This window comes from Eurytemora carolleeae, unplaced genomic scaffold (genome assembly GCF_000591075.1).
Source record: "Eurytemora carolleeae unplaced genomic scaffold, Eaff_2.0 scaffold164, whole genome shotgun sequence".
Taxonomy (NCBI): Eukaryota; Metazoa; Arthropoda; class Copepoda; order Calanoida; family Temoridae; genus Eurytemora; species Eurytemora carolleeae.
In genome coordinates, this window is record NW_019396218.1 from 3,319 (window position 1) to 25,660 (window position 22,342).

At 30.9% G+C, this 22,342-nt stretch overlaps 2 protein-coding genes across 7 annotated transcripts; both read right to left on the reverse strand.

The window, feature by feature from the left end:
* Positions 1-256: 256 nt before the first annotated feature.
* Positions 257-10,986, reverse strand: LOC111698433 (galactoside 2-alpha-L-fucosyltransferase 1). Of its 5 annotated transcripts, none has more exons than XM_023468772.1 (17): positions 10,602-10,986; positions 9,296-9,352; positions 8,616-8,710; positions 8,254-8,266; positions 7,680-7,733; positions 7,110-7,121; positions 6,795-6,879; positions 6,378-6,497; positions 6,070-6,134; positions 5,869-5,930; positions 5,285-5,372; positions 3,519-3,580; positions 3,317-3,450; positions 2,353-2,410; positions 1,898-1,941; positions 1,772-1,809; positions 257-1,477 (listed from the first exon to the last, which is right to left on the reverse strand). In XM_023468772.1, exons 1-17 carry the CDS (start codon positions 10,680-10,682, stop codon positions 1,388-1,390), a joined length of 1,158 nt encoding a protein of 385 aa, XP_023324540.1. In that variant the 5' UTR covers positions 10,683-10,986; the 3' UTR covers positions 257-1,387. The 5 variants fall into 5 exon arrangements, with proteins under 5 accessions (XP_023324540.1, XP_023324539.1, XP_023324542.1 ...); XM_023468771.1 differs by having other exon boundaries at positions 6,378-6,500; positions 10,602-10,985; XM_023468774.1 differs by lacking the exons at positions 9,296-9,352; positions 10,602-10,986 and having other exon boundaries at positions 6,378-6,500; positions 6,795-6,868; positions 8,616-8,695.
* A 334-nt stretch (positions 10,987-11,320) lies between these two features.
* LOC111698435 (uncharacterized) lies at positions 11,321-21,106 on the reverse strand. 2 transcript variants are annotated; one of them, XM_023468778.1, is made up of 15 exons: positions 20,790-21,106; positions 20,546-20,635; positions 20,037-20,082; positions 19,407-19,510; positions 18,475-18,567; positions 18,083-18,131; positions 17,485-17,550; positions 16,923-16,987; positions 16,040-16,125; positions 15,210-15,296; positions 14,711-14,787; positions 13,841-13,923; positions 12,926-12,981; positions 11,944-12,008; positions 11,321-11,432 (listed from the first exon to the last, which is right to left on the reverse strand). In XM_023468778.1, exons 1-15 carry the CDS (start codon positions 20,841-20,843, stop codon positions 11,359-11,361), a joined length of 1,095 nt encoding a protein of 364 aa, XP_023324546.1. In that variant the 5' UTR covers positions 20,844-21,106; the 3' UTR covers positions 11,321-11,358. The 2 variants fall into 2 exon arrangements, with proteins under 2 accessions (XP_023324546.1, XP_023324544.1); XM_023468776.1 differs by having other exon boundaries at positions 11,944-12,044.
* Between the last annotated feature and the right edge of the window lie 1,236 nt (positions 21,107-22,342).

The following is a 22,342-nucleotide window of genomic DNA, read 5'->3' on the forward strand; positions in this document are numbered from 1 at the left end:
AATCGTTTATTATGTTGCTGTATTTACACAAACATAAAATTACCATTATACTATTGAAATAAATGTCATAATATGACATTGTTTTTCAAGAAAAAGAAATGTTTTTTTACCGTGTTAATTGAATAAAATAACACATCTGGTTAAAAATAAACATACGTTGACGTCTCGTGGAATTAAAAAATAAAACGGTAAATTTTTAACAAGATCTCAGAGTCGGAAATATATGGTTTTAATATTTTCTCTCATTTCCAGAATATAAAACATGTTATTCTTTATTATAACTTGATTTGAGCACAACGAAATATAAAATTATATCACAAAAATTATAAGAAAGTAAGATAACAAAATTAAATACTTTAAAGGATCATTTTGAACAGGGAGCTGAATGTTGGAAAATTTTACAAAATCTCAATTATGCCATTGTCTTTAATGTACAAGAATTTATAAACTGTGATTGAATAAGTATAATATCATTCAGGCCAATTATTAACATTTTGGCCCAGCTTATATTTGTTTTATAATCGTACATGGATGTAGATTATTTAATATTTTGTCATTTTGCACAATAGCAAAATGGAAATTGGGAATTAAATATCTGATAAACTGATTGGCTCGATTTAGGCCTTTTTCATCATATCCAGTCAAGATCAGTCTTAAAATTAGAAAGTAAATATTCAGCGCCCCCCCTTTTTTTTAAAAAAGGGGGACATACCTAGGGATGGGCATTGTGTTCAAAAACGATCGGAAAACGATAGTTTTTAGTTTATTAGTTTTAAGAATAAAGCAAATTGTTAAAACTAAGGATGTGTTAGTTTTAAGCCTTTGAAAACGAAACACGAAAGGACAAAACATATAGTTTTAAAGAAAAAACAATCGTCTGTGTTTCAATTTTATTTTATCAAAATTCATCATTCGAAGCGAGGTTTGTAGATTCAAATTGTATTTTTCATTTAATATTTTTTTGTCATTTTTATACCAAAACGATCGGTTTCATCACTATCATTTTCATTTAACAAAGGATCATTTTTTCCAAAAACGATCGTTTTTCCATTTATGTAAACCATTGTTTTCCGGAACGATTGTTTTGAAAATGATAGTTTCGTTGTTTCCTCTAAAAAACTATCATAACTTGGTTTCAACCCTTTTAAAACCGATAGTTTCAAAAAGGATTGTTTTAGCTTTTTTTCTCCATTAACAAAACGAAACGAACGTTTTTCAAAAAAGTCAAAACTGCTTACTACTCATCCCTAGGCATATCATTAGAAAAAATGTCAAACAATTAAAAAGTAACGGCAGTCATGAAGCAAAAACAAAACCAACATTTTTTCTTTACTTTCCGTACTCCCTTTAAAGGGAGCGTACATGAATATTGAAAAGGGAATATTTTCTATTTAATAGTTGGTTTTGGTTTTATAAATCTGTTAATGTCTATAGGTTCCCAGTTTGAACTGTTCACATGAGCAGAAATGTGCTCCTCCTGAAATATTTTAAATAAATGTTTAAAAGGACTTACTGGCGCATTGTTATATACAGCAAAAGATTTAAAAGGTTCCTTTGCGAATCGGGTGAATCTGTTTAAAATGACTCATAGACTTTACAAGCCTACAAGTTTACAAGTTTACAAGTTTACAAGCCTACAAGTTTACAAGTTTACAAGTCTACAAGTTTACAAGTTTTCTCAAGCAAATAATTAAAGGGAACCAGTGTACAATATCAGCTTAACAATATTTCCTTATAGATCAGTTTGTAAAAGTATTTCAAATATTTTCACCTCTATAGATCGGCCAGTGTAGGGATATAAAACAATTCCTACGAATAAGTTAACATTTGGGAATTTATGAAATTGAAATATCATCAGGTTGCAAACATTAAGAGATCATAAAAATAAAGTTAGTACCTGTAGACCAGAATCCTCCCCACATACCAAATGTTCCATAAGATCTTTAACAGATTTTAACATTGGAAATTACTATATTGAGGTTTTTTAAGACACACCCTGTACAACTGGAAACACTTTTTAATTGCTTATCACTTTTTTTCTGTCAAAGTTATTCCGTTAATTTCTTTTCCCAGACCTTCTGCCTGTATTACCCTGTTCATTATTAATTTTCATGAGTGTTCTTTCAAAACTCAAGTCTGTACATTCAAGAACGTCTAATTACATATTTTACTCTTTATTCCTGTTTTTAGAAACCCGCAACTCGAGAGGATAACAATTTTTCAAGCCCATTGAAAAATTTTCAAGGCGACATTTAATAAATTCTTTCGATTTAGGGTTTAACTGTACTATCATTATTTACCACAAACCTAAAAATGTACGAAACAAGTTTCTAAATGAAGATGTATATTCACCTGATCATGTGGTCACATTGTGTAAACAAATACAAATCTCTGGCAGGCATTTTCTCCCCTAAATATACAAACAGGGTGTCCCACGAAACATGACAGTATGCAGGACGACTTAAATGTCGTCTTGATTTTTGATATAAGTTGCTGTGTTTATTTGTAAACCTAATTTTAGAAGTAAATTTCTAGAGATAATAATCACAAAATTTTCCTTGTCCTGCCATTTCCAAAATGTGGTCTGCCTTTTTTGTGCTTTCAATATTGCCCGAGATATGAAGAATTTCGTTCAGAGTTCGACAATTTTGCTTTTATTTAACAAAATTGAAATCTGAACCAAACTCTTTATATCTCCGGTAATATTGAAAGCACAAAAAACGCAGACCACTTTTCTTGAAATGCCAGGGCTAGGAGAATTATGTGATAATTGTTTCAAGAATCCTACATGTTAAAGTAGATAGAAGACTAAATGTCACAAATAAATTCAGATATCAAAGACGTCTTTCAAGTCGTCTTCCTATTGTCATGTTTCGTGGGACACCCTGTAGATGATGATTTAAAAACGCAATTTTTATATGTTATCAAAAATATGTATTTTAAATGGACTTTAGATTTAATTTCAAGGGACTCTCCATTTATTTGCGATAAAATCAAGAATAAATGAATATTATTATAAAGATTTATTCACACACAAAGATATAAATACATATATAAATGGTGTAGTTAAAATTTGTTTAAATAAATTTTTTTGAAAATACAGGTTTCCAAAAGAAAAGAGAAAAAAATATGCAAAATTATGCACAAATAGAAAACATTGATTTTTACTCACTACATAACATATTTATCATTTCAGTTATTACGTAATCATCGAATCCTTCAACATTAATGTTATAAATTTTTAATTTAAATTTAAATTGTGGACCACATGAAATTTGCATTTTAGAAGAATAGTATCAGAATATTTTTATCAAACCTGGTAGATCTTCTACTCCATAATATCCTGGATATGCTACATCTGGTTCAGATCCAAAATTATTTTTTAACCAATCAGTGTCTTCACTTGTCATGAGGAATATAGTTTTGTTGCCCGAATGATCAACACGATTCCTAATTATGTTTTGCTTTTATTTTGTGAGTTTACAAAGTTAACATGTCTTGAATAAAAGTGAGTAAACCTGATAAGACTAAAACAATATGAAAAGTACTGTCTCCAAACATCATCATCAGCCATGAAATCCTACAAAAAATATTAAACATTTTTTTCTGAAACTTAAGCTTTTAAAAAAAATAATAAATGTTTATCATCTTGAACCTAACATAAACCTTCCTTAGGAATATATGAGTTGCCACAAATAAATTTGGGCGTGCATGGTTCTGCTGGTTTGACGTGTATTGAATACTAGCTGAAGTGCCTGGCGTTGCCTGTGAAGTTTTGAAGAAGAAATAATTTCAATTTGTTATCACAGGTTACCCCCGAGGTACCCATGGGTTTCCTTAAAAAAAAGCAGCCAATATGGTCCAGTCGTTTGGCCAGCTATATATATATAAATAGGGTTTCCAATCGGAATTCCATTGCGCGGAATTGCGCCTTGCCTCCGCTTGTGCCATTTCATTGCGCTATAATTGCGAATAAGGAAGCATTTAAATATTTACGGAATTGGGTGCAACGGAATTGCTTTTCCATCTAAAAGTCAACAATTTTAACTGTAGATTTTAAAATAATCGAGGTCCGAGTTTCACTAGTTTCAACATTTTTAAAATTTGCAAAGTTTCTTGTGGTTAAGCTACTAATTAACAATTTATTATAATACGTTTTTCATTTGTTTACATTGGATGAACATTAAAATGGAAAATTGTAGTATTCGTTTCAAAATTAGATGTTTTGCTGCAGTGAGAACCAGAAAACTATGGTACAGAAAGACAATAATAAGTAACTTCTTAAATCACTTATTCAGTTACATGGGTCTGCTTGAGTCTAAAATGTCATCTTCCCATGCCAGAGTTTTCTGGTTGTCAGGCTGCAAATGAATATTATAAAACAAAAGATCAAGTTTAAATTCAATGTTCTTAGCATTTAAAACTGAAATGTTAGTGAAGTTCAGTTCATTGTATGTCACAACCAAAGTTTAAATTTAATCTTTTGTTGTTGAAAGAAATTGCGCAATAATTAATTGCGTTTATTGCGTGCCATAAGGTTTAAATTGGATATTATCAAAAAATTGAAACACAAAAAAAAGTTGGACGGAATTGCCCGCTAAAGCGCGCAATTATTACGAAATTGCGCGAAAGGGCTCGCAATTGCGCGCAAGTAAAAACAAGCTAAGAGCTTTATTATATACTAGCTGAAGAGCCCGGCGTTTAAAATTTAAAGAAATTATTTTGAAAAAAAATTCGAATTTTGTTTAGCCTTTGTCACCCCAAGCTACATATGAGTGTCCACAAAAATTCAGCCCATTCGGTCCAGCGGTTTGGTAGGCCAGAGGGAACTTATTTATGAATGTCTTGTTTTATTATTTAGATATATAGGCAAACGGACCGAAAAACAGGCACGGGCGTACGAGGCCCCCTGGCCTCCCCCTACACGGTGGGCACCCATTGGGGTTCAGTGTAAATATATATTTGAAATTTGATTTATAATACAATATGTATCGATCCTATGAAAAAATAGATATTTTTTAAGAAACGTTTTCATCTCTATTGTTCACCCCTTGAAGCTTACACCACAGTATTAAGAGGGAGTCCACTTAAGAAAATTACATAAATAACTCATTAACACTTGTAAGTTATAAGGAAGTGTGATACTGTATATGATCGAATAGATTACACATTTAAAAAAATATCAATAAAGGGTTTTTAAGGGGGCAAAATGTGCCCCCCCCCCTTACACAAATGCTCTCGTACGCCCCTGAAAACAGGCCATATTCATAAACAGATTAATTACCTGAAATTCTGGTTTCTTAAGATTTAAATAATCTCCTCTCCTGGCATGAACACCAACATACACTATAGCTTTGTCGTCGTAATTCTTCCTTAAAAAAAAACAGAAAGCCTTGTCTTAATTCTTCTAAAAGAGAATTGGACGAACTAAGACGACTTTTATTCAGTGCTGGGTTTCTACGGCGAGCAAGTTTTGATACAATGAATACAATAAAGACAACTTTTAGATTTAGATTTTGATTTCTAGCAAGCTTTCATCAAATCTTTTGTATATCTAAGATGTTTGAAAGCTTGGAAGAAATCAAAATTGAAATAAAAAGTAGTCTTTTTTAATATTTTTTGAACTTTTTTGAAAGTGACTTTAAAGTGACATTAGATGTTAAAGTCTATAGATTTATATCTCTATTTATTTCTCTGGACGATATGAATGAATTGAGAAAGAAATTTTTTGGGAAAATGAATATACGCTTTCACCTTAAACACCATGCATAACAAATTATTCTATATCTTGAGGTAATGAATTATAATATTTTTAATTTAACTTTGAATTAGATTTTTCAATTGTCAGAAATCTAACGGTAAAAATACCTTATCTCCCAAGTTGATTGATTAATAGCATCTTTTGCAGATTTCATAATTTCAGGATGGAACTAATTACAGAGATCAAATATGTCAATTCAATAATTCATATTTAAACATAATTTTATTTAGTAATCAATTGAATTTCAAAAACAACAATTCTTTAGAAATGGAAATTTTACTAAAAATTAAAAAAGTCTTATTTCTTGCCTGAAAATGTTTTTTCAACTCATCTCGAATCTGATAGAAGAGTCCAAAATTTAATGGGTACACACCTACATAATAAATTCAAAGAGAAATTAACCACAAAGTTATGAGCTTTAGCATAGATTATAAATAAATAGGTTTTTTGGTGTTACAGTTGATTGCTGGTACGCCCATTTTTGATAAATATTTGAAATATTTGGACAGAAGCGAATTTTTAAAATTGGATTTCAATCAAAATATTCCTGATAATAAACAGGGTTGTGTTGATCAAACTAATTCCTTCCACTTCAAAAAAATTGTTAAAAACTTACCAATATCAAGAAGCAAATTATAACGTTTACTCTCCATATTTTCCAGAAATTCATCATATATATATTCACCATGCTCATTGATTGAATAAACGTTGTGGGTTGGAGGTTTTTTTAAAATCTCTCCTTAAACAAACAAAAATCTAAAAAACATGTTTTCATGTCAGAAATATGATATTAAAGTCAGTACTTTGAAATATTCCGGAAGTACAAAAAGCTCGGACTAGACAAACTCCGTGAAATGTTTAAAATAAAGAATTTACACTTTTTCTTTTCTTCATGGGCCCGAGCTCTGCGGCTGTATTACGTTAAGTGGCCGAGTTCAGCAGGAAAAATATCCGGAGTTTCTCTTTTTAGGCCTTTGTACTTTCAGCAGTTTGTCTTTTTCTAAGTTTGTCATGTCGCCATGGCGGTTGTCACCTTTCTTAATGCTGAAAGCATCTGACTGAAAAGCATTGTTTAGAACATTTTCTTGATATTCATTCAATAGAGCACTAAAGCCATACTTCGTTAAATCAGTCAATTACTATTCTACGTAACATGTATTCTATATTTGATGTTGTTGTACAGAACTTTTGTTTTGCCAGTATTTTCAACAATTGATAGAACCTTTTTTGTTTTCACGAAAATAATCAAGCTTTTTAAATTTAAAAAAAAAGATTTTCGGGGAAATTGTGAAAAAAAACATCTAAAAGTTTATTTGAACATTTATATTTATATTTATTGATTGATTTCCTTCGAGAAAAACTGAAAAAAAATCGTTTTATTAAAGGAATTGACTCTTTGCATTGCAACAAACTCGGATTTTCGAATCCCTATATCTTCGGATTCCAACGTCGTAAACCTTTGAAATTTCAAACTATGACTTTTGTTATAGATCAAAAAATATAAGTTTGAAATATCAAAGGTTTACGACATTGGGTTCCAAAGATATTGGGATTAGAAAATCAGAGTTTGTGGCAAAGAGTCAATTCCTTTGTCATTAAATTAATCTTTGTTTTGGTTTTAAGAAAATAAAAAATATCACGATGAAAGATAAATATTTGCTCTTTCAATAAACAAAGGAATTGAGTCGTTGCCACAAACCAACATTTTCAAATCCTTATTTCATAGAATTCATAGTTTAAAATATCAAAGGAATTGGGAATCATAGTTTTGAGGCAAAAGCTAAATTCCCATGAAACTATAAATACTAAAATGTGGCGCCATTTTATCTATATTTACTTTTAAAGGAATAAGTATTTAGAAAAGATAAAAAAATGTTCTCTGTTAAAAATTTGAATTCTCCGAAAAAAAAATTCTAACCAATAAGGTAGCATAGGTCATCATAACATTTCCCAATCTGCCATTGCAATCACTCTAAACAGTAAACATTATTATTAACAATTTAAGGGCGTAATTTCATGTGGCCCTCAGTTTTAATTTTTTAACCGATTGGGAAGTTGGGAAGTATACAATTTTCTGTAATATAACTAAGTTCAAGTAACATGAATTGAGTTGGGTTCACACTGTGCGCTAGCGTACATTCTGGTTTCACAAGAATAGATATATTAATAAATAGTCATAGGTTTAGAGGATGACCTTTTGTAAGAAACCTGGAAGACTTTTTAATAAGAAATCAATTACCACAAATTACTATTCTCGTATCAAAAATCTTTAGTTTTTATTTTTGAAAAGTGATTAAATCAGATAACATAGATTTTTAAAGATGAATTATATACTTTTACCAAATGTTGTGACCCTCCAATGTGTTTAGGGGAAATTGACGACCATATTAAGCCATGTTGAAAGGTACTGTAATTTATTATGTATGATCGAATGTTATGATTTAATTAAACAAACTTTAAATATTTGTTATTAAGATATATTTCATACTTACAAATAATACTGAACTAGTAAAAATACATCATGGAATAAGAAAACTTAACACTTATCACAAACTCTTATTTTTAATTTTTATTTCTTGGCAACCTTTGATTTTTCAAACATTGAATTTGAATAAATTAATTAGAATATGAGATAGAATAGCAAAGGTTTTCATCGTGTTTTGATAAAAAAAATAAAAAAAACTATTCTATAAAAAGTCAAGTCAAGAGTCAAGACCACGGCATGCTTTTGATTTAAAAACAATTTTAAATGTGTTTACAAAAAGAACCCTTTTATTCTTTCAAAGCCTTTTAAATATTCAGTTTTTTAGGAACACTTTGTACTATTAAACATGTATATTTCATGGTGTTTTTCCTGATTTGATCTTTACAAATTAATTGTTCCGGCGGACCAGAGCAGAGACTAAAGAAAGATTTAGCTCCATACAAACACTTATTTCCTTGCTGAATCTAAGAAAATATGTAATTTTTCAATTCCATGGTTAATATGTCAAGGTTGGATTCCACTGATGTTTTGTAAAACGGCTGAACCGATCCGGTCCAGTTTTTTGTGGTATCTCATGTGACCCAGGGATGCTTTATATGACTAAACAATATTAAACAAATATCCTGAAAAATATGTAATTTTTGTATTCATCAGTAAAAGAGAAAAATCTGCAAAATTATTATAGAAAAATTTACGGCCAACCTTAAAGTTAAGGGCAAACTTAAAATTATAATTCCACAATCAAAACTTTGAAAATTCCAAGTTTTTTCGAATTGATTCCTTGTCATAAACTTTTCTTATTCCCTTATCTTTTCAACCCAATGTAGTAGACCTTGAAGAGTAAAGTCTGTTAGATAAATAATCTAAGTTTGAATTATCCAAGAATTATCATGTAGGTTGAAAAGAAATAGATTTTAGAAAAATAAAGTTTATCACAAAAACTCAATTCCTTCAATATTTTCTGTTAGATTTTATTGCGTTTTTTATAATATTATTTTGGGCTGTAGTTTTACATTTGACTAGATTATGTAAAAAAAATCTATACTTACATTGCATTCAAACTTATCATAGAGCATCGTACTTTGGGTTTCCATAGTATCCGGAGACTGAAATTCAACAATTCACATTTTTAAAATTCGAGAGCCTTTATAAAAATGTTTACATTTTTTTCATTTTCTGTTTTAAATTGTTCTGTTAATCTTGTTTTATGCATTTTTAAATAAAAAAAAACTTGGGCTTTTATATTATATATATATTATTTATAGTCCAAGGTTGTGGTTAGGACAGTCTAGAGGCCGAGGTTGTGGTTAGAACAAGCTAGAAGCCGAGGTTGTTAACACTTGTAAGTTATAAGGAAGTGTGATACTAGGCCCCATAAAACTGTGCAATATGAATAATAAATTTTAAGCAATCAATTATTTGTATGTTGTTACAAAGGAAGTAGTTTGAAAATCCACTTATTAAGTGAAATGAGTTCACCAGTACACTGCACAATATCTGTTTTTTATATTCGAATATTTTTATATTTAAAATTTAAGACTACAGTCATTTTTCTATTCCACAGCTGTATATGTACATTGTACAGTTAGAGTTGTTGGTCGTTTTTCACAATGATCGTTAAACGATCCTTTTGTTGTTTTGTTTTTTGTTAGTTTTCTTTCAAAAATGATCGTTTCGTTTTCGGAAAAAAAGATCGTTTTTAAAAACTACCCACTCGTTTCGAACTTTTAGAATATAAATAATGATCGTTTTTAAAGACGGTCGTTTTTTTAAAAACGATTATTGACCGTTTATTAACGATTGTTTTAATAAAAACGATCATTTAAAAAAAATGTTATTGATAAATATGTTAACGATCGTTAACGTAACGACGAACTTTACAAAAACGGTCGTTTTTGAAAAAAATTGATCGTTTTTGAAAAAAAAATACTTTTAACTTTATCGAATATTGTCTTATATGAAGTTAAAAAGTTGTGGGGGAGCTAAAACTTCTTGATATTTTCTTTAAAACTACTTAATGATAAGTACTGATGCCCTCCAGGTTTGTTAAAGACGACCCTTCGTTAACGATCGTTAACGATTGTTAACATAGGGTCTTCGTTAACGATCGTATAGCGCAGGGTCGTCGTTAACGATCGTTAGCGCAGGGTCATCGTTAACGATCGTTAGCGAAGGGTCGTCGATAACGATACTTAATGAAATGATGATCGTTTTTTTAAAAACGAACTATTTAAAAAAGATCGTTTCGTTTTTGAATTTTTTGTCGTCGTTTTCATAACGAAACGCTCGTTTTATAAAAAAAAATAAAAACATTAACAACCCAATGTACAATGTACATTGTAAACTATGTGTTACCTGTAAATGCATAAACAAGTGTTGAAATACTAGAAGGCAAATAAGAATAAATATGAAGAAATTTTGTCTCGTCATATTCATCTGAAATTAACGCTTAACAATTTAACAAGTCCGTATTGATTATAGGAAAAACTATTTCTTTTTGCTGATATACTATCATTTATAACACTTTAATAGAAACTTCTTGATTGTTAAACGATTTTTTATTATTTCAATGCCAAGGCTATTGAATTGAATGACTTATTGGTTTTCAAATAAATCTATAATAGTCCATATTTTGGTCACATCATCAGAATAAAAGTAAGTTGAGATAGACTTTTATGCAAACGAACTTGCCTTGACAAATTAGGCTATAAATATATGTTGTACCATCCGCCCCCTCCCAGAATTTGCATAGATTTAGCCCAACCAGCTAGAAGCNACATCAAACTAAAATTAAAAAAATACACAGAACATCCTTTTAAAAGTTGTCAATGGATGAAATCAAGTTTGTTGAAAATATCTAAATCACTGATTACATACTATTCAGAGAGGACAAGCAAGGTGTGTATAATAACTTGCCTTATCAGAGAAAGCTTATACTTAATTGAACAAAGGTGCTATCTCAAACTCTAACTTTTTTATCCCTTTATCTTTGGGTTAGACTTTGTTGAAATATCAAACGTTTACACAATTTTAGGATAAAAAGATTAGAAAAATAATTAGAAAATTAAAGTTTGAGAAACCCTGTCTCTTAAAATATCTTTTACTAAATACATTATTGATGGTTTTTCTCAAATATATAAACAGGTTGGTAATTCACATCCTGATCTGGAGCAGGGGTAAAATTTCCTAAACAAAAATAAGAAAGTTTAGCGAAAAAATTAAGATCTTAAAACTTTCTAAATTTACTTTATATAAACAGATATACATCGTAGTTTTACGTTTAGACTTTAGAGGGACTGAAAACTGTAGGATACCCTTCAATATCGAGTTGCGTGTACAATTAATAATTCTAACATTAATAATTATGTCCGGTATTGTTGAATCCAGGGATCCTTTTAGACAATAAATATTTTCCATATTGTTGATTTTGTGTAAAACTGATTCATATATTTGTACGGAAGAGATAAGGATGGTAATTATGTATCAGGTATCGTCGTGGAACATCGTTGTATCACTCTACAAACAGAGGATTACTAGACATTGAGCCTATTGTCCCTTGCCGGCTACTTCATGAATATTTCTTTGAAAGGGTTGGTGTAGGCGTAATTTCAAATTCAATCAAATTCTATATATAAAAAAATAAAAAGCCACGAATAGATAATTAAATGTTTCCAAAGATTCCAAAATTAAGCTTTACCTGCAGATGTCCAAAAGAGTTTCCAATTTGTCACCAAATATGGATATAAGATGGGTCCATACACCCTAGGAAAATATGGATATAAGATGGGTCCATACACCCTAGGAAAATATAAATATAAGATGGGCCCATGAACTCCTAGGAAAATATGGAGATATAAGATTGGTCCATAAACTCTAGGAAAATATGGATGTAAGATGGGTCCATACACCCTAGGAAAATATGTATATTAGATAGGTCCATACACCCTGGGAAAATATGGATATAACTATAAGATGGGTCCATATATTCCAACAAGAAAAACACGGTCCATAAACTCTATGAAAAAATGGAAAAGATCGGTTCATAAACTTTAGGAAAATATGGAAATATTATCGGTCCATAAACTCTATGAAAAAATGGAAAAGATCGGTCCATAAGCTTTAGGAAAATATGGAAATAAGATCAGTCCATAAACTCTATGAAAAAATGTATAAGATCGGTTCATAAACTATAAGAAAATATGGAAACAAGTCTTATTTATGGGAGTCCCATTATTTCTTGATTATCAGAAGTGTTCAACAATTAGATTCTGAATGGCATAGATTAGCGCTGCCTTATCTCTCGTAATCATTTTGTTCTATAGCTCTTATTTTGAAACTGTCACTTTCAGACATCTTGAATTTTATTTTTGAATGCACACAGGTTAGAAAGCAGGTTGGTTGAAAAGACGACGATGATTTAAAAATCTGTAAAAATCTATGAGAATCTCAAGCTAAAACCTCGTGCTTTGAGTAACAAAATGTACATGTTTAGGGCTACACAAAATTAAAAGTTCGAGTAAGTGAGATTAAATCAAAGGTCAAGGTGATGTGACATCTTCAAAGTTGACCCAGTCTCGAAAACTAATACAACTTTTCATAGCAGTCTGAATCTATGTGAATCTAGTGTACGATGTCCAAAGCTAAAAATGGTATACACAAATTTTGGTTTCTAAACTCACCTGGCAGCATTAAACTCTATCCTGTCTACTCCAGCAACTGGAACACCAATCACTAACTGAATTTAACAACTTTTAAATCAAACTGTCCTAATAAAAATCCAACTATTTAGAAGAAAAGTTTTAAAGAACCTATGAAGCTGAAGAAGGAAAAGGTGTTTTCCTTCAAAGGCACCGTTGGCATAAATTTACAGGATGGCATGTTTGATGCACAGATGTACCTGTTTAGTGTTTGTCTAAACATCAACTATAAATACAGAGCACACTGTGCATGTGATGAGTTTCCCTGCAGTCAAAAATGTTCTTCTCAAAAATATGAATGGGTACCGTTGTGAATGGAAAATGCCACTTTGTAAATAAAAGATCCCTTAAAATCAAGTGTCCAGTCCCTTAACTTTACCTTAGCATCTGGACTGGATACACAGCTGACTCTAGCTATGGTTAAGATATCCCCCCAGGGGTCCCCTTAACTTTAGCTTAGCATCTGGACTGGATACACAGCTGACTCTAGCTATGGTTAATATATCGTTCCTTAACTGTACCTTAGCATCTGGACTGGATACACAGCTGACTCTAGCTATGGTTAATATATCCCCCCAGGGGTCCCCTAACTTTACCTTAGCATTTGGACTGGATACACAGCTGACTCTAGCTATGGTTAAGATATCCCCCCAGGGGTCCCCTTAACTTTAGCTTAGCATCTGGACTGGATACACAGCTGACTCTAGCTATGGTTAATATATCCCCCCAGGGGTCCCTTAACTGTACCTTAGCATCTGGACTGGATACACAGCTGACTCTAGCTATGGTAAATATATTCCCCCAGGGGTCCCTTAACTGTACCTTAGCATCTGGACTGGATACACAGCTGACTCTAGCTATGGTTAAGATATCCCACCAGGGGTCCCTTAACTTTACCTTAGCATCTGGACTGGATACACAGCTGACTCTAGCTATGGTTAATATATCCCCCCAGGGGTTTATTGCATCTCCATATCGTCCTCAAATAATTTTTTTTTAATTAGTCATTTTTTCTGCAAAGGAATTAATTTTATGAAACAAATTCAGATTTGTAATTCCTATATCTTTGCAACCCGATGTGGTGGACTTCTGATATTTCAAACTTTAAATTCTGATTGATCAGCTAATCTAAGTTTTAAATATCAAAGATGTACACTATCAGGTTGCAAAGATATAAAGGATTAGAAAATTTGAGTTTGCAAAAACTCTGTTCCTTTCGCAAGATTTTTAAATCCACATATATACACTGGAACAAAGGAATTTGAGGAGGACTTTTATTGTTCGGCTAAATAATATTTGATTTGACTTAGACTTAGCCTTTGTTTTTAGCTTTTGTAGCTAGAATTCAAGTCAGTGAGTTATTTATTTTTTTCAAATTTATATCATTTTTTTGACAAAAAAAATTGAGTCTTTGCCACAAACTAAAATGTTCTAATCCCTTATATATTTGCAACCTGATGGTGTAAACCTTTAATATTTAAAACATGTATCATTTTATCTAACAGAATTCATAGTTTGAAATATCTAAGGTCTACGACAATGGGTTGCAAAAATATAGGAATTAGAAAACTTTAGTTTGTGGAAAAAAACTCAATTCCTTTCAGAGCGATGAACAAAAACCGGTTTTCCAAATGAAAAAAAGAACAATCAGGTGAAAAAATGTTTATTGTAAGTGGCATTAACTGAATTAGAATACAGAAATAACTTAAATGATAGATTAACCGCAATGTAGGATTTTGAAATAAAGAATAATAGTTTTTTCCTTACCTAGTCCTGAGTGTTCCAATGAAGAGTAGGAAATTATCACGTCAAAAAGCGGAAGTTCCTGCTTTTTATATCTTTCCCTAAAAAACTTCTCCATTGTCTCCTCCTTATCTTCTTTATCATTTAACATATCATACTTTACTTTAATTATTTATTTTATCAGAGCTGAAACTTGGAATTGTGGATATCGAGATCAATGCTTGAGCTCATCTTTTTTTATCTTAAGATTGACAGAATAAAGAAACCGGAAAACCAATTAGAAGCCGAGAAATATTTGATTTTGTCCTCGACCAATAAGAGAACTCTCATTAGTTGGATATCCAAAAGAGAGGATTAAGAATAAAGTCAAAAGTGTCCACAATGGATACAGTGATTTAGCAATACAATACAAGATTTTTAAGTCTAGAACTCATATATAGTAATTGAAATCTCTTTTATTATAATTTAAAAAAGCCAATTTTTATTCAACAATATGTTAAATATAATCTGAAAAAAAAAACACCTGAAAACTGCTGGAGTTACAAATTCTAGTTTTGGAAATTCACTTTTAAACATTCCATACTCTAGAGTCATTACAAGTGATGGATCCCTGAAGAAAGACTTAATCACAAATTGAGTCATTATATTTAATAGACTTTGTTACATTAATTAGACTTTAATACAAATATACTTTGATACACATGTAGACTTTAATACAAATAGACTTTGATACATATAGGCTTATAATACAAATAGACTTTAATACAAATAGACTGTGATACATATAGACTTATAATACAAATAGACTTTAATACAAATAGACTTTAATACAAATATACTTTGATACACATATATACTTCAATAAAAAATAGACTTTAATACAAATAGACTTTAATACAAATAGACTTTAATACAAATAGACTTTAATACAAATTTCAATACAAATAGACTTTAATACAAATAGACTATGATACATATAGACTTTAATACAAATAAACTTTAATACAAATAGACTTTAATACAAATAGACTGATATAACTAGACTTTATACGAATATACCTTGATACAAAAATAGACTTTAACACAAATAGACTTTGATACAAATAGATTTTAACATAAATAGACCTTGACACCTACACATAGGTCTAATACGAAAAAAATACTTTGATACATACAGACTTTAATACAAAATGACTTTAGCTCACATATAATTAGAAAGAAATGATTTGAACACAATTCTAACAATTTAAACAAATAAATTTCAATATAAAACTAAAAACTTTATATTCCCTATCTCAACTAAAAAATGGTCGAAATATGTCATGAAAAAAAATGAAAAAACCAATTTCTTACTTTGAGAGGACGACTGCTTCGACCCATGGATTCTGTGTACCAATTATAAGAATAGATTTATTCTTTACATCTATCTGTTCTAAACCCTGATATTCAAATAGAAATAAGTTCTAGTCACAATTAATTCTATATAACTTATGTATCTTTGCAACCTCATGGCGTAAACTTGTGCTATTTCAAACTCCCATTCAATCTAGCAGAAATTATTGTTTGAAATATCAAGGTTTACGACGTCGGGTTGCAAAGATATAAAGATTACAAATCAAAGTTTACAACAATTATTTCAAATGAAGAGATATAAAGATTTTTTGTCAAGCAAAATTATGAAAAAGCGATTCTATTTCAAGAAAATCGAAAGTATTTAACTCTAAACATGCTGGGGGGGGGAGGCGTTTGACCCCCCCCCCTGGTTTTTTGACACCTTAATTTTTACAAAAATCAAAACCGAACCAAAAAAGATAAAAAAAACATATTTAAACCAAAAACGATAAAAACCAAATATCAAACGAAAAACCGAACCAAAACCAAACCAAAAACGATGCAAAAACCAAAAACAAACCAAACCGAACCAAAAATTATCAAAAAAAAATCAAACCAAAAACGATGAAAAACCCAAAATCAAACCAAAACCGAACCAAGACCAAAGCAAAGACGACGGAAAAACCAAAATCAAACCAAAACCAAATCAAAACCAAACCAAAACGATGAAAAAATCAAAATCAAACCAAAACCGAACCAAAACCAAACCAAAAACTATGAAAATACCAAAATCAAACCAGTTCCGAACCAAAACCAAACCAAAAACGATCAAAAAAACCCAAAATCAAACCAAAACCGAACCAAAAACTAACCAAACGCATTAAGAATTCTAGTAATGCATCACCTGATTAATTAGCGTACTCCCAGAAGAATAATTATCTAGCGGTGTCCCAGCCAGGAAACTGTCAACTAATCAAACATTTTTTTATGAAATAGATGACGAACATCTTTGAAAATGTGTTCGAAGATTTATTCAAATCCGCACTAAATTGCGTTCTAAAAACAGCTGGAAATGAGGGCGAAACTTTTCTATCTTAAACTTTTGACTTCAGCGTTCAGTCAGTCTATATCCTCCCTTAGACGTCAGTTGCTTTCCTAAAACCAGAAATGGACAATATAATCTCCGAATTTTGAAGGGAGTGTCTGGCTGGACATGGTAGTTGAGCTGAGAGTGCAGTATTGCAGAGACATCTTTTGCAAAAATTTTTGAGACATTTGTATAGTGTATAATTACTTAGTAAGAGCAATCAAAGCTTTCAAATGGACAGTCCGGCAACATTTTAAAGATCAAATTTGCGCTCTTATTTAGCAATTATACACCGTACAAACGTCTTGTAGATCTCGAACAATTAAAAACTAAAACATAATTTTCGTCTAATAAAACAACTAACAAAAATATGACTTACTATATTTTTGAATTTCTTCTTTACTATAAACTCCTACAGTCTTGGTACCCCCTTGGAATGTTTCATCTAAAACATTGAAAATTCAATTACTTTCTTAATTTCAGAAGTAAAGAATAAAAATGCATGGCCATGATCAAATAAAACAGAGTACATGTTATCAGAGAATAAATTACGCGTCAGCCATTTTCTTGTTTGTCTTTACCCTATCAATTCATAATTTCAAAACCTTGGATCAGATTTTTTCAAAGTTTGGTGTATACTGGTTTTCAGGGCGTTTCGTGTCCATCTTCTATTTTAAATTTTAATTGATGCTTAAGAAAACTTTCTCTTTGAATACATTATGAAACAATTACAAAAAAAAGTTTGCGGATTTAGTAATATTTTTTTCGTGGATTTTCAAAATGTTATAAAAAATTTGATCATTTGATAATTTTGAAATTTGATCATCCATAAACCTTCCATTTGGGGTCATGTGAGGTCACACAAAAAATTTGGACGTTTATCAGTTACAAACAAACAGAAAAAACAAGCAAAATATGTATATTTAGATGGAAAAGTAAAAATATTTTAATCCGATTCATTATCAAATCTAACTTACCAATAAACCAAGAATTAACGGATATTTTTCCATGGTGAGTAAACTCATTCTAAACAAAATTAGAGGATAATTTAGATTTTAAAAAAACTTTTTATAAAATTTTATTTCTTACAAATGTATAGAAATAACAATAAATTTCCACTGCATAGGGGGATTTAGAAGATATCTTTAATCTTAAATAAAAAATTCAGAAACCCTAGATCTTTGCAACCTGATGTTTCAAACTGCAGTGAAACAGTTTGAAAGCATCAGAAATATAAACTCTTGAACCTGGAAAATTAAAATATAGTTTCAATTGTTTATCAGATAAAGGTTTATAGGGTACTGTTGTGAATCGGGTGTTGCCATCTTTGTATGTAGATTGTAGGGTAACAATCCTATTTGTTTCCCACCTGAATATGTTCTGGGATCATTTCCCATTGCATTGCAGCATGTCCACTTGGTTTATCAATCTCATCGCTGGCAAATATAGCAGCACAATCTACCTAAATAATCTTTTTCATTACATATTTCGCGGATTTTCTTTATTTATTTTTATCACGGGCAGCCGTAGGACATTTGAATTTCCGAGCCGGGTCAATTTTTCCGGTCCCAGTTTGTGCTGTACTAGCTCTATGGATATGTCAAGCCGGAGCAACAAGGTTGACGCGGTCAGACTTTATGCTTCATATAGGTTGAATTTACTTTTACTAAAGGGGCAGAGGTGCGTGTTATGGAACTCTAATTAAATATATTTATTTATCCAACTGTTTTGGGTTATCATATGTTGCTTGTTGTGATTTTTAGTTTTTTGTTTTCAGTTTAAAACTGTCAAAACTTTGATTTTCTATAATTCCTTTATCTTTGCAATCCATTGTCGTAGACCTTGGATATTTCAAACTATAAACTTTATGTTAGATCAAATAATCTCAGTTTGAAATATAAAAAGGGTAAATCTCGCATTCTTTTAAGCTTTTTAAACTCTCATTGCTTTCGGGATTAAAAATGGAGATCAGATTTTATAAACCTTAGCTGTAACAGTTCCCATTCATAGGTTACCTTAGCTGTAACAGTTCCTATTCTTAGGTTACCTTAGCTGTAACAGTTCCTATTCTTAGGTTACCTTATGTAACAGTTCCTATTCTTAGGTTACCTTAGCTGTAACAGTTCCTATTCTTAGGTTACCTTAGCTGTAACAGTTCCTATTCTTAGGTTACCTTAGCTGTAACAGTTCCTATTCTTAGGTTACCTTATCTGTAACAGTTCCCATTCTTAGGTTACCTTTGCTGCAACAGTTCCCATTCTTAGGTTACCTTAGTTGAAACAGTTCCCATTCTTAGGTTACCTTAGCTGTAACAGTTCCCATAACATCATCATGATTTTTCTGTATTTCCTTTGTTAGATCACAGAGCTCGCCACAGAAATCAAGAATAGTATCAAACCGTCCACCTGATTAGAACTTAATGTGACCCACCATTTAAAGAGGGCATGATCTCAGCTTGAAAAGTGTTTAATTCTGATGATTTTTCCATTGTTTCTGGAGCAAGAAATGCGCGAGTCACTTGCGACGAAACTACAAATGAAAATAATCTGTTTTTAGAAACGAAAAATTGATATACAAGTCATACCTTATCAAAGCTTTTAATGGTATCGTAGTAAATCGGACATTGCAGCTCTCAATTAATGGAGGGTCACTTGAAATTACATTTACAGTCCCTTTTTTACATAACCTATATTTAATTGCACTTTTCAGTTTTCAATAACCTCAAATTGACCTAAATATTACTAAAGTAAACTGAGTTCCTGTCACAAACTCTCATTTCCGAATCCCTTTATCTAAGCAACCTTATGTCAAAAACTTTGAATTCTAAATTCTGTAAGGTCTAATAGAGCATAAAATAAAAAAGGTTTACTCCATCAGGTTGCAGAGATATAGGGATTTGAAAATTTAAGTTTGTGGTAAAAGAAATATTACCTAAAGGACGTCTTCGAGGTTTTGGCCAGAAAAATGTTACTTTATTCTGAAAAAAAGTTTTTGTTTTGCTTTAAACTAAATCATAACAAGAAATGTTCGGTTTAAAGTATCCCAAGGCCGAATTCAAAGAATTTGAGCCGCGGCTTAAATTTAAGCCGCGGCTCAAATATGGTTGGTTCCACTTAAAATCATATTCATTATTTCAAGATTTAAGCCGGAGCTCAATTGAAACCGGTTTTTGGCGGATTTAAGACGCAGCTCAAATTCATTAAATTCGGACACCGAGTTCCAACTTTTCTAAAAAAACTGTTCATAATTTTCATAATTGGATTTGAGATAAACAGAGTAAACTTCTTAAATAAAGGATTTATTTAGTTTTTATTCTGAAATTATAAGATAAATTCATCTAGATATCCTTGACTTACAAGTTTACACAGGGCATTTTGAGCTAAGTCAATTGCTAGGCGTTATCCCAAACAAAAGGTTTCGTAAATAAATAGAAAATTTACCTGCAGAGCATTCCAGGAACCATAAGATTTCAAAACTTCTTTGTGAAAACTGTAAACTTGATTTCTATAACTTAGGATAAATCCAATACCCTGAAATTTAGTACTTTGATTGAATTGATCTGTTTAAACCTGAAAGATCCAGTGCATACAATCACTAATTACTGATACAATATAATTTTTTTAAAAAAGAACTCTGCATTTTTAGAAAACGGGGGACACGAAAATTGAGAGAAAAAATGCTTACAACAAAAAATGTGCCGATGAGTGCCAGAGAGAACATGGGTTGTTTCTTCAGCATGGTTAATCTGAAAAAAATTCATGTGATTTTTTAACAAAATTTACAACATTTAAAAATGTATAACTAGAATATTTGTAACATGTATAGAAAAGTGAAATAAAAAGTTATAAATTTATCAACCCTATCCCGAAATGGGCTTTTTTTGTCTAATATAGATGTCCCCCCCCCCTATGACTTTTCCCTTAGAGTTGAGGTAGGGGAGTGTTATACATGTCCATAGTCAAATTTTTCTAGGCCTGCTCATATATTAAAACAAATTAGACCCCTTATCCAATACCATCACACACAATCCATCTAAATGCCGCGCATGGAGTTCAACGGGAAAAAACCTACTTATGAAAAAATTAAATTAAACTTAGGGTATTGAAGATATTGAATTGCTTTGTGAGGATGTTACAATTGGTATATTTGAAGTTGTATTTGCTGTTGAGGATAATACTGGAATTGTTGTGTTGATTAGATTAGGTAAGATGCTTCTTGATGTGTAGAACTAGATGCTGAGGATAATACTGGAATTGTTGTGTTGATTAGATTAGGTAAGATGCTTCTGGATGTGTAGAACTAGATGCTGAGGATAATACTGAAATTGTTGTGTTGATTAGATTAGATAAGATGCTTCTGGATGTGAAGAACTAGATGCTGAGGATAATACTGGAATTGTTGTGTTGATTAGATTAGATAAGATGCTTCTGGATGTGTAGAACTAGATACTGAGGATAATACTGCAATTGTTGTGTTGATTAGATTAGGTAAGATGCTTCTTGATGTGTAGAACTAGATGCTGAGGATAATACTGGAATTGTTGTGTTGATTAGGTAAGATGCTTCTGGATGTGTAGAACTAGATACTGAGGATAATCTAGTCTCAACCTTTCTAAGAATATCATTCAGGTCAAACAGCCTGAAAGATTAAACTTAAATATTTACACATTGTATAAAAATTAACATGTTTAAATTTTAGTTGAAGAGACTGTCAATGTAGTTTTAGTGATCTTACTCTATTCTATCTTACAAGGCTTTTATTTAACTTTTAATTGTACCTCTATCTGCGAGCATCTTCTCTTAATTTCACAAAAACTTAAACAGACAGACAGACAAGCAAAGTATATATATATATATTTAGATTGACATTTTTGGCCATTTTCTTTTAATAATATGAAGTAGTAATTTTAGAGTCACTCATTCAAGCGAAGCCGGAGATTCAACGAAAATTATCAATATCAAAATACAAATGTTCTACTATCTTTATCTTCTTTGAAAAAAGGAGTTCCAAATTGTGAATCGGATCTGGAATTCTTTAAAGAATTTCCTAAAGTGACATTGACAACCCATGAAAGCGGCGACTCATTGTGCACACTGGATATATTTTAACTTTAAGAGTAAATGAAAATTAAACGGCACAAAAATTGCAAAAATTCGGTCAAATTTAAGAGACTGTAACCTTAATTTTAATAGATCTTACTGTAACCTTAATTTTAATAGATCTTCCATTCATAGATG